Genomic DNA, 13006 nt, shown 5'->3' with positions numbered 1-13006 from the left:
CTCTGTTGCTCTGTTTTTAATATCCTGGGGTTGTTTTTTGTTGTTTTACTACTTTTTTTTTTTTAAAGTTTACTACTTTGACCCTTTATCACCATCTGCTTAATACTCTAAATTCCTACCCATATTTGAGGCTCTGAGACCCTGAACTTACCCCCTTAGCTCATGGCCTGGCACCTCTCACAGTGCCTGTTATACCCTCTTACACATACTCTCATCTCTTGTGTGCCCCCTGTTCAGAAGGTTTCCTTCTCCAACTTTCTGTTCTGCTCCTGTCCTTCCCTGTCCCCACTCTTCTTCCAAGAAGCAAAGTGCTTGAAGAACTCTTTTTCTTCTTGTTCTTCCACACAACCTTTACTTACTGGTGATATTTCCTATTAAACTGCTCCTAAAATTCTTTCTCTCACAGAAAACTATCTTGGATTGATACTCTAAAGCCTCTTACTTTTCCTGACCTTTGTCCATTCCTGGAGGAGTAACCACCTCCTCTCCCATAATGCTGCATGCCTATTCTTTGTCCTCTCATTCCCAGAATTTACTTGCCACCACCGAGTTTAGAGAGGCAGATGTACCACTTCTTTGGTTTTACATTTTGTTATTTCTCTCTTGAAGCCTCTGGAGCCAGGGACTACATCTGTTTAGTTCTTTGTGTTGCCTAATACAGCCCACCATCACCATTTCCACACACACAGCTCCTGACTGCTTTCTGATAATATGAAACAATGGTTTGATAAGAGTAGTGGATGTTGAACATTTGGCATTCACATTACATGAATTTTATACTGATGCAGATTGAGGAGAATAGACACTCTTGGCTTTGGATGTTGTAAGCATTTCTTGTTTAAGGGAGAGCAGGTGGTAAAATTAATCTTATAAAAAGATAATTTAATGTTTTTCAGATTTTTTGTTTTGTCTCTGTTGAGTCTAGAAAAGCATATTGAAAATCAGAGTTAAAACAGTACTTTGATACATCAATCCACAGAACAGTTCATTGTAGTAAATTAGGATTTGTCGTGGAAGTTTCATAATGCCCGAAGGACTGAAATGCACTGAGAATGTAGCACAGGCTGCAGCTTTAGATGTCTTTCTCATGCAAATCATTATCTATGAAGTCTTAATAATACAGGCATAAACAGAAATTGTTAGAGCGATGTCCAGAATAAAATCTGATACTTTAATAGCAAAAAGCGTTGGTGTTTATATTATAATGTATGTTAACATAATGACTGTTCTTCTTAGAACTCCTTAAAGAAAATAGTGAGATTTGTTAACTCATAATTGGGAACAGTTACTGGGAAATAAACTTAAAATGGGAAAATCTGTTTAGAAACTGGAAATGATGTTAAGAGGGAGAAAGAGGTTAATATCTGTCTACTCATTGATAGCATCAGATTCTCCTAAGGGTAAAGAAAAATTATTTAAAGCAACTTGATGTGAAGTTTAATTTAGGCATAGGAGTTCCAGTTTTCATTGTTTATCTTTTTTGAAGAATTTTCCAGACCTTTTTTTTAATTAAATATTCCTATTTACCATAAGTAATTTTAAACAAAGCGATGCTCAGATATGATTTAAACTACATTTTATTGTCTTGTTCCCATTTCACACTTAATTAAAACTGTATGTTCCTTTTAATACTACATCCTAATGGGATGAAATTAGGCATCCTAATCCTAACTTGAAGTTATGCAAGAAATTAGGATTTTTGGCAGCTCTTTAGGAATTTTTAAAGGAATGTACTGCTTTTTACAGTAACTTATGTGCTCCGTGGCACCATTAATTGGTGTATGACTTGAGGGGTTTGTTTTTGTTGTTTTTCCAAATAGAACCTGATTCACAAATTATGAACATTGGGATGGAGGGTGGGAAATACTTTCTTTCCTTCATATTTGCCAGGGGTGTTTAGTGAGAGATGTTAATAGGTATTCATGGGTAAAAGGGAAGCGTTGTTATAGCTTTTAGAATATTTATAGTCCTCATCATGGTACTTCAGTATCGACCTTAGCATATTAAAGGGACTGGGGAGTGTCTACAGTAAGTAAATTGAAAATCTTGGTTACACAAAGTTAAACAAACTTGATCACAGAATGCTTTTTGCATAGAGTACCTATTAACAGTCCTTGAAAAAAGTGTTCCAAGAATAGAGTCTAGGGTGTCACACTAACCAGCAAAACCCATAGGTCTGAATTAATACCCTTTTCGAAATCGTAATTTACAGCAAGGAAGTAAGTTAATTATTGGGACTATCTGTCCAAACACCTAATTGCACAAGAACCAGTTGTTCTGAGTGCCACTGGATCTGGAGTATGTGGTTATGTGTTACAGATATTCACTTAGAAATCTGTGGGAAAGCCGGAAAAATGTATTTGGAAACTTGGTCACTCTGCTGATACTTGTGATGTTGTTTTATGATTTTTTTTATGTTTTCTTAAGGAAATTTTGAAATATACACAAAGAGAATGCAGTGAACATTTTGCCAGTTACTTAAAATAATGGTTCAGATGTTTCAAACACTAGATGAAGTTCCATTAAAAAAGAAGCACAAAATTTTTGGACCACTATAAGTTAATTTTTCAAATGGTTCTGATTTATATAGGGGGACTCCACCCTACCCCACCCCCAAATGTATTGAGGTGTTTGTAAAGTGCTGGTTCAGGAGCAGCAGACCAAATAATGACTAAAATATTCTCATAGCTAAACTTCATAATAATCTACACTATTTCATCATGTTTTGTCAATTTTTTCCACCCACAGGATAAAAGATAATATTGATGTTGGGTAGATTAGCAGTACTCGCCTCATCTGGGATCATTTTATTTTTCCCATCTTTAGTTCTCCTGTCTTTCATCAGGCAATATTGTGTATTCCTGTTGGTTTAGGTAAACTGATGCCTCTGGAAAAAAGACAAGCCTCAAGTGAAGTTTCTTTTGTTTCTCTGTCTGCTTTCTGTCAGCTTCATCCTAAAACTGATTCCCTGATTGGCTGAGGCCAGGCTTGGCTCATCCCACTTTTGGTGGCGAGCATGAGATTATGTTGATTGGTTTAGGCCAGTGATGCTGTGAGATAGAATCAATCGTGTAATGATGCATGACCTGGAAGTTTTGGTCTTGTTAAGTAAAGGCACCTAGGAAATGGAGAAGCCACCAGTAATGATGTCCTTTCACTCCAAATAAGACAAGTTTTGAAAATTCTGTAATATGCTATACTAGATACTTTTAATGTCTGATGAAATGTTTAGATATTTCTATTTTGCAAATATATTGATACTAACAATTCATTTTTTCTTGGGTCTTTTTAGAGGACAAGAGTTTTGGGCAGATTTGAATGCCATGAATGTGTACGAAACAGCTGAATTTGACCAACTACGAAGGCTGTCCACACCACCTTCTAGCAATGTCAACTCTGTTTACCACACAGTCTGGAAATTCTTCTGCAGGGACCACTTTGGATGGAGAGAGTATCCTGAGGTATTTACAGGTTCTTTTTCCCCAAAGTGCATTTAAATTTTTTTGTGTTTCACTGTTCATTTCCAACAATGACTAGACAGAACCACAAATCAAAGAGCTTAAATAGATGTAAAACTGAGTCTCGTTGATATAAGTAACACTTATTTTTCCTCAATTTTTCTGAAAATGTAATTCTTTTGATTAATCTCCTGGAATCCATAAATAGAATACTAATATTATCAGAAAATGCTTTTCCCAGTATCTTATACTGTAGAGACTAAGTACTTACAGTGGTAAGTACTCAGACTCGGTGCCGCCTTTGGAGTAATTTAATGAGATGAGCACTGGTGTAACTTTTGGCTGTGTCTGGCTCCTAGTGATTAGATCATGTGTTACACTTGGCATTTCAGAAGTCTAGTGGGAAACAATCACTCTTAAGCCCCTGGAAGAAGTACTTGAAAATGTTTATTGAGCTGTGGTCAGGCAAATCGGTCATTTAAAATTCTATCACATGTGCACATGCATCCTTAGCCTGAGATGGTAAGAATAGCTTATCAGTCACAAAGCAAGGTTTTAAAATTATGGTGGCTACTTTGCCTCTGAATGAGAATTCTAAGTCACGTTTAAACACCCTGAAATGGACTTTAGAGATTAATTTCACATTTCAAAGATCTGCCTTCTTCAATTTGATTAAATTCATTCCCAGCATTACAAAAAGGGAGAACTGACTTATCTACCACAGGTTTTCTTTTAAGACAATAGCAAAAGAAAATGATCTAGTATGTTCATTAGTATAAAACACAATATTGAATAAAAATTTCTGACTCTCTTAAGTAATCATTAGTATCTGATACCTTCCAAAGAGATTAAGAGGCTGTTTAAAATGTATTTTCAGAATAGCTGGACTGTCCCTGTGTTTCTCCTCTGAGAGGTTTCTTGGGATTTGAACTCAGCTGGTTCATTTGAACTGCATACACTACCATCTTTAATCCTCTTCTGAAATTTCTTTAAGAAATATAAACAAAAAGATCTCCAGGACATTGTTAAGGCCTCAAAATAAAATAGACTAGTTCCCTGTGCCCCACATATTTCGTAAGTTGAAGTCCATGTTCTTCTGAACAGGAAGCATCTTTCTATTCTGCATCTTTGAAAAAAATGAATAAATGAAATTTCCTACATATAATGGGAAATAATTTGACTAACTGTACTTTATTGAAACTCTTCTGATGTTAACAGTGTGGTTAATTGTTCTTACCTTTAGTTATATTAACATTCTTCATATTTTACAGTGATTATATTTATTGTATTTTAAACTTTTTTTCCCCTTTACCTTGTTTTCTACTCCATAGTCTGTTATTCGATTGATTGAAGAAGCCAACTCTCGGGGTCTGAAAGAAGTCCGGTTTATGATGTGGAACAACCACTACATTCTTCACAACTCATTCTTCAGGAGAGAAATAAAAAGGAGACCCCTCTTCCGCTCCTGTTTTATACTGCTTCCATATTTACAGTAAGTGTCCAGTGGAAGTCGCATCTTTACTCTCATTTTATGTAAATATACAGCTGAATACCAAAGAGAAAAAGACTGACACTAACTTTTTTATTACCTCTAGAATGTGAAATTCTGAGTTATCTGAACTCTAATAGTATCGGGTTAGTTGTAGCTTATCTGAACTCTAATAGTATCGGGTTAGTTGTAGCTTATCTGAACTCTAAAGGAGTGAGTACCCTATTGGATTTTTTGAACTGAAAAAGTAAACATTCTTCCACAACTAAAAGTAATTATGTCTAGAATGAGGCAGAGTTTGCATTTGCCTCCTTCATGAAAGATTGAGATTCCCTTCCGTGTTATGGGAGTTTCCCAGCCCTGGCAGGCCGTCTTGGCGAGTAGAGAGAGTCCCTCAAGATGGAGTCCTCCATTCTTCTTCCTTGAGTGAGTTTGTATGAGAAGTCATCACCTTTTCAAAGAATTTGCATCCTCATTTGCTAATTAAGGCCCATCTTCCTGTAATACTCACTAAAATTACCTGTCAGACTTTTATGTTGAGACTGAACTCATCCTTCTGAGTTATAGATGAACTCTCCTTCTACTTTCCCAAGTTATTTCAAGCCCAAAGTGTTTTTCCCAGATAATTATGGCAGAATCTTAATGATTCTAATTCTGAGATTGCAAAGAGAACATTCCCTGAAACGCTCAGTATCCAAAAACAGTTTGTTAAAAGGCCAAATTTAGAAATAGATACTGATTTGAGGTAAATGTGTGCTTTCTTCCTAGTCCAAGTGTGAAAAATTTTACCTTGTAGGGTTTTTTTTATTAGAAACTAATAAAAATGCCATTCTGTGATTTCACTATCACAGCTGGAGATAGCGTCAGCGTCCAGTAGTTAGGAACATACTGTCCTCCTAGTGAGACAGTAGGACTCATTAGTGAGACCAGCAGCCTGGCATGCTGAGCCAATCAAGCAAGATGCAGCTTCTATGTGAAAGGAAGAATGCTCATTCAAGTGCTGTACCGTTGGGGAGTTTTACAGAATGGTGAAAATTGATTTGTCTTAGGATTGAAACAAGTAATTATGGAATACCCTCTCTCCCTATCTTTGTTTTTAAACTTAGGCTTGTTTTGTAAAAGTATGAACTATGAAAATAAGATAAGCAGGTAGTAGAATTAATGCCACAAATAGGGCCTTACTATTTATAACATGGGCTTACAAGAGAACAAAGAAAGTCACTCTGTTCTTTTCCTTATTCTTTTTAAAATTTCCTATTTTAGTTGTCTTGTCTGGAACACTGATAATTGGGCATAAAGTAAGAGCTTAGCAAATCAAAAAGATTATGCAGACATTTCAACGGGAAAAGAGCAGAGCAGCAGAAAGTTCACCAGGGTGGAATGGGAAAACGCAGCCATTCAGTTCCTATCTGCCCTAGAGTCTGGGACTGAGGGGGCACTTGGGCCGGCCTAGTGGGGAGGAGGAGGAGGAGGGAGACTAGTTCCCAAAAGCAGCTTTCAGAAGCAAATTTCTAGAGAGACCATGATCTTAGCCAGGAAGAAAATTTTGTTCTTAAATGTGAGTAAATGCAAAGGGTCAAAGAAAAACATAGGTGCCCCAAAGGCCACAATTATCAGGGAATCAGAGACGCCTAAGAATTGGGAATGCTAGACTTGGGAGGAGGTTGAGGAGCACTGGCTTAATTCATGAATTTCCTGCAGATGTGGCTCTTTTTAAATGAGTGTTTCCCTGCTGCTGTTTTTCCCCTTCCAGTTTTATTGAGATATAATTGACATCAAACATTCTATAAATTTAAGGTATACAGCATAGTGATGTAACATATAAATATATATAATATAGTAAAATTACTACCACAGTCAAGTTTCGCTAATATTCCTAATGGTTAAAAAATTTCCTGTGTGTTTGCCAATTTCTAGTAGGGCTGATAAAAAGCATCTTATTCCTTAGTATTAGAATACTTGAGCTGAGGCTGCATAAAACAAATATTAGACTTAGAGGTTTGGAAGTCCATTTCAGCTGAAAGGACTTCTACCTTGTGCAGTCACCTCTTGGTCAGGAGGAGGCCTGAAAGGATTTCTTTGACTTGTCCCCAAATAGGATAAAATGAATTAATTTTTCCCTCATCACTGAAATAGGTTAGGAAGCCTTTCAGAATGGCCAGGGGAGGGAAGGAGAGTGATAAAAGGTGACCTTGGATTCTGAAAATTCATTCATCAGAGGCCCTGAGTACAGGCTCCGTAGCCTTCGACTCTGCGGGTCTAAAGCAGGTCGGCGCGCACGTGGAGCGTTACCCGAGTGCCCGCGGGCTGAGCGCTGGCCCCGCAGCCTCCGAAAACAAAGCCGCGTGTGAAACTGTCTTTAGAATATGGATTTTTAACCCCTGGCAACAAGAGTGTAGAAGTTCATCAGATAGATGTCCACATGCATTTTTATGTTTTAGCCCAACTAGGATGCTAGCTTATTAAAAAGCATCAAGGGGTAGGAATGGATGCTTAACCAAATATATAAGAAACCTAATTTAATTTCATGGGATGGACAGGATTTATTTTCGCAGGCACATTTTCAAGCATATGTAAGGAAATAACGGAGCCCCATTTCCCTGAAAAAGGAAAGGATACATTTTGTGAAACTGATTTCTAGGCAGGAGTGGTATCAGAAAGAAAAGGAGCAATGACAGCGTGAAACCTATTTTGGGCAGAGTGGTTGGGAGAATCTTACCTTCCTCCTTCAACCCAGAAACTTCTGTTGATAACTTCACCCCCTAACAGGACTGGAAGGCCTGGCGGGCTAGGACATACTCTCTTTGCAGAGCAGGGGTAGAGAGAACAGCTAAAATAAAGAGATTATATTCTACTTCCTGCCATTCCTTCAGAATAGTGATGGCTTTTTAAGGAGTCACAGACTTTTCAGAATCTGATTAAAGCAGTTGGGCCTCTCAGAAAAATGTACCAGCGAAAGGAAGGCTCTGGAGGAATCTGTCAGGGCTTTGTGAAAATGCTCCAGAAGACAGAGCTCTTGTGCCTTCTGTTGTGAAGGTTGGAGAAACCAGCATCCTTTTAGGTCTGCTCCTGAATTTAAAAGCACCAAAGGGGAATTCTGCTGTAAGCCCTGGATCCACCCAGAGCTGTCTCTTCCTCACAAAAGTATTTGGAGGCAGAATAAATCGGAGGCACAGCTACTTGAAGGGGGTAGGGGCTAGAGAAGGCAGTTGCGCCTTTACAGCTTTTAGCTTCTAATCAAGCCATCTCTTAAAAATCAAAAGACCGTGAGGTAGTGGTAATGGTAGTGGGGGTCAGGCAGACCTGAGTTGCATTCCTAGTATCTGTCCATCACAAAGAAAGAAAGAAATATATGTGTATATGAATTGTAAAGTATATGGAAATGCAGAGTATGCACTTAGAAACTAGATAAGCTTGCACTCAAATCCTGTCTGTTCTTTACTAGTGAGGCAGGCAGTTTTTTGAAAGGTGTGGATAACCAAGCCATCTTACAGGGTTGTTATACATAGCAATACTCTGTGTAAAATGCTTGCTCCATAGTATGTGCTTAGTATCAGGTGGCTGTAATTATGAGGAGGCTGATGGTAAGATATGCTCTCAGAGATTAGATGCATGTTCACCCACAGTTGTAACCTCTGTGTCACAAAGCTCTTTTGAAAATTTCAGTTTCCTAATCCATTTGGCAGACTTACTGCTTCCTTGTGACTACTGCATGCTGATGGGTCTCAGGGGCAGGATTTCCTTTCTCTCTGCTTCTTCCCTTTTGCTCTGATTTGAAAATGGCCAAGAAATATGATTTAAATCATTTAATCAGGGAGGAATAAGTAACAAAGCTGCTGCTTGTCTAAACTGATCCTTCAAAGTAACAGACCTGAATTTATGGTTCAAGGATATTCTGGTGTCTAGAGCTTAAAGTAATTAGCTCCATCTTAAGCATATCTGAAGTTATAAAATTTGAATAGTATTGATGGTTTTGTTGTTATATGTGGTATTTTAAAATGAAGCAGTTGCTCGCTCTCTTGCCTTCTGAGACAGCCTGCACTCTATCTATGGAGTGTGTAGCTTTCTAAACTTGCTTTCACTTAAAAAAAAAAAAAAAAAAAAGCAAATGCCAAATGTCACCTTTTAATACCTGCTCTATGGTTTTTGTTTGTTTTCATACAAAGCCTACAGTGTAAGCTTTTTATTTTTAATATTTTCTCTCATCTCCCTGGAAGCTCTCTCTTGCCCACCTGCCTCACTTTGTCTCCGCTCACTATGCACCCCCATCTACGTAGCCTTCAGTAATGATGTGTTTTTTGCTTAGTACAGCAGTTTGAAGAATGCATGCAGATTATCGTTCCTCCCTTGAAACAGAGTTTAAATCTATAGGCAAAAGAGGAATCCAGGAATCAGAATGTAAAGTTATTTATAAATTAGTTCTTGCTTGCTAGCCTTGCAGCATTACATTCCAGAGTTTTCTCCATAAGGAGGAGGCCAGGGAAAGCCAATAAATAATAGGTTATCTCTGTACAATCAGTGTTTGCTGTAAGATTTTTTTAATAGATATCATTTTCTATATTGTTTTTTAAAAAGCATTTGGCCTATGCAAATTGTAACATTAGACACTGCGATCGAGTGCTCTAATGTGAGGTGTACTCACTGCTGAGTGTTTGACATTGCCATTCCTCCCTTTCCCTTCTAGGACACTTGGTGGTGTTCCCACACAGGCTCCTCCGCCACTTGAAGCAACCTCCTCATCACAGATCATATGCCCTGATGGAGTCACCTCAGCAAACTTTTACCCTGAAACTTGGGTTTATATGCATCCATCTCAGGACTTCATCCAAGTGCCTGTTTCTGCAGAGGACAAAAGTTATCGAATCATTTATAATCTTTTTCATAAGACTGTGCCTGAATTTAAATATAGAATTTTGCAAATATTGAGAGTCCAAAACCAATTTCTTTGGGAGAAATATAAAAGGTGAGTCAGCAGTATGAAAAGTTCAAGAGAGCTTTTCTTCATGTAGCTGATGACAAGTGACACAGTAGTCAAGACTTACACAGAACTTAATATGTCATCTTTTTAATATTAACTCATGTAATTCTCATAACACACCTGTAAGTAGGATTCTTACAGTCTCCATTTTACAGAGAGGAAACAGTCACAGGAAGGTTGGGTAGCCTGCCACACGTCACATGGCTGAGAAGATACGGTGCTGGCATTTGAACCCCGGCAGTCTAGCACCAGAGGCCTTGTTCTTAATCACTTTACTGTGTGGCCTCTCAAGTCCCCAACAAATTAATGGAATTCAAAGGGGATGCAGGTAGTTCTGAGAAACTTCAGAATTAAGGTGTAATTAGACAGGGAAGTCATCCTGAGAAGGTAAGATGTGAGAATGAACTAGATTTGAAATGCAAGAGAGAAAACAAGTGAACAAACGGCTGGTGGAGAAAAAAGGAAAAGGGCTTTTCTTGTCTGTGGTGGAAAAGTCTAAATTTTTAGTATGATCTTTGATGGTATTTTGCCCTCGATACCTCCGCTGAAACCATAGAGACGTTTATGACTGCATCATGCCTATTGAACTGACCTATACTTCCCTTTTTCTGAATTTCCTGACCACTCTTTGCATTAGGAAAAAGGAATATATGAACAGGAAAATGTTTGGCCGTGACAGAATAATAAATGAGAGACATTTATTTCATGGAACATCCCAGGATGTGGTCGACGGAATCTGTAAGCACAACTTTGACCCTCGAGTCTGTGGAAAGCACGCTACGATGTTTGGACAAGGCAGTTACTTTGCAAAGAAGGCAAGCTACTCTCATAACTTTTCTAAGAAGTCCTCCAAAGGAGTCCATTTCATGTTTCTGGCCAAAGTGCTGACTGGCAGGTACACGATGGGCAGCCATGGCATGAGGAGGCCCCCGCCTGTCAACCCCGGCAGTGTCACCAGCGACCTGTATGACTCTTGTGTGGATAATTTCTTTGAGCCTCAGATTTTTGTCATTTTTAATGATGACCAGAGTTACCCTTATTTTGTTATCCAGTATGAAGAAGTCAGTAACACTGTTTCCATTTGAAAAACCTTGGTACTGCTAAATTATTTGTATGAACTCAATCCAGCATTTGTAGCAGGTTTTGGACGGGTGGGACAGAGCGGGGGAACAGCATTGGACATTAATAGGGCACTTTTAAGAGCTATTTTTTTAAGTGCTAGAAAGTGAGATTTTTAAGAAAAACACAGGTTTTAAAATGACCACTTATTCTTTAATTATTTACTAATTGTTGTTAGTGTACTCAGTGTGGAAAAGACTACATATTGCACACTCTTTTCACTCACACTTGTACATATAGGCAGCAATGTTATTAGGAGCATTTTAAAGAAACCGAGCAGCCTAACTAATTACATGTGACTTAAGTCTGGTAGGAGTTTGGCCAGATGACATGGAGGCTGCGAGCTAAGTGCGGATTCTGTTTATTTACAAAGATAAAACTGCCTGGAACTAGTACTACCACACTGACTCCTTGTCCAGAGCACCAGTGCTGTGGGGTAGGATGAGTTCATGGCATCGTGGTGGGTGGAAAGAAGCTTCTGTCAGTAGGACTGAAACGTGTCACCCCACCAGAGAGCATCCATGACTTTCACTGTTCTTCAGGGTTTGCCTGAGAACTCGGGTTCTTTTTAGAGGAAGTAAGAAAAAAGGAAACATGTGGAAAATTTTTGTCACCAGCAAAATTTTTCATTAACTGGTTATATGAAATGTGATTCTCGTGTTGTTAAACTTCAGCCTCGGAAAACTCAAGTCTCTTTCATTGCCATCCTCCCCAGCTTGAAGGAGGTGGGCACCTTATTTGGTTAAAGCCAGTCTTGAGAATTAGAAGTATTACTTCTGATGAGGGTTGCAGACTCAGGCCCTGACCGAAGGCTTTAGAGGAAGGGAGTCCATCTGTAACTGGATTGATCAGGTTTATTACTGTGCTTTGCACAAGGCAGACCCTCCAGAACGCACTCACTGACATGGAAATGCTGTTAAAGGAGGTGAGCCCACTCCTACACCTGCTTAGCCAGAGGCAGCTGGGTTCCCCAGCCAGCTCTGTCTTACACTGCTTCACAGAAACACAAGTTTGGAAAGTGAGGCCCTGGCCCCGCAGGGACGGCGTTAGGTGAGCGTGCCGACACCTCAGCTCGGAGCCTCGTGGCCCCGTGCACTTCGCCCTCAGCAGATACCCGGGATTTACAAAAGTGGAAGTAGTTGTTCACAAGAGAATTCACCACAGAATTCTCTCAGATACCAAGCTCTCCTAGTATGTCTGTGGTTATTTCATTCACACACAACTCTTCAGGAACTAGTGTTGTTTAGAGCAAGATATATCTATACTGATGTCTCAGTGAATCAGCCTGTTCAAGCACTTGTCGGGGCTTCCACAGTTATTTATTTTGCCCTAGTTGGTCCTGTTGTTTGCTGCCATTGGCATGAAACAGCCAATTGTGGCTGGTACAGCTGTCCTTTCATTCAGTTACGAATTGTAAACCAGTGATTCCCAGCCTTTTCAAGTTAAGACACCTTACCATTGCTTATTTGATTTTATGAAACTTGTTCCTTTTTTTCTCCCTAAAGGAAAAAAGCTTTATGACATATTTATTTTTTTAATAAAACTAAGCAAAAATAAAAGTTCTGGTAATTCTTTAAAACTTCTTGTTGTCTTGGTTCCATTTAATACAACAGAATTCAACACATAGTGGATGATCTGTGAATGATGGTCGGGTGATGGAATGAATGTGGGATTGAGGGACTGAATGAACGGACCTAACCAGAAACTGCTGCCTAGACGCTTGTGCTTTGAGAATCAGCAGAAAGCACATTATCTAGCAGTCGACTGTAAGTCACCTACAAAATATTCACTATTCTCTTGTAAATGTTTAAGGGAAAGGGACAAGTTTTATATCAGCAAACAGCTGTAGTAAAAAAAAAAAAAAAAATAGTATAACCAGGCTGTCCCCTTCAACAGGTGCTGAAGGAAATATAAAAATCTTGTAGAAATCTTGTCAGCTCTCAAGCGCCTTAGCTCTCAGCT

General features: G+C 38.8%; 1 protein-coding gene across 1 annotated transcript in view; it reads left to right on the top strand.

Annotated features, from left to right (window-relative positions):
- Positions 1–12623, top strand: part of TIPARP (TCDD inducible poly(ADP-ribose) polymerase) — a 28094-nt gene extending 15471 nt beyond the window's left edge. The window contains exons 3-6 of the mRNA XM_032485679.1: positions 3293–3461; positions 4790–4950; positions 9632–9910; positions 10563–12623. Of these exons, the coding sequence (XP_032341570.1) occupies positions 3293–3461; positions 4790–4950; positions 9632–9910; positions 10563–11010 (1057 nt within the window). The 3' untranslated portion in view covers positions 11011–12623. The remainder of the gene's footprint in view (positions 1–3292; positions 3462–4789; positions 4951–9631; positions 9911–10562) is intronic.
- The last annotated feature ends 383 nt before the right edge of the window (positions 12624–13006 follow it).

Source organism: Camelus ferus, chromosome 1 (assembly GCF_009834535.1).
Source record: "Camelus ferus isolate YT-003-E chromosome 1, BCGSAC_Cfer_1.0, whole genome shotgun sequence".
NCBI classification, from domain to species: Eukaryota; Metazoa; Chordata; class Mammalia; order Artiodactyla; family Camelidae; genus Camelus; species Camelus ferus.
This window is presented reverse-complemented; position numbering and strand designations above follow the sequence as displayed.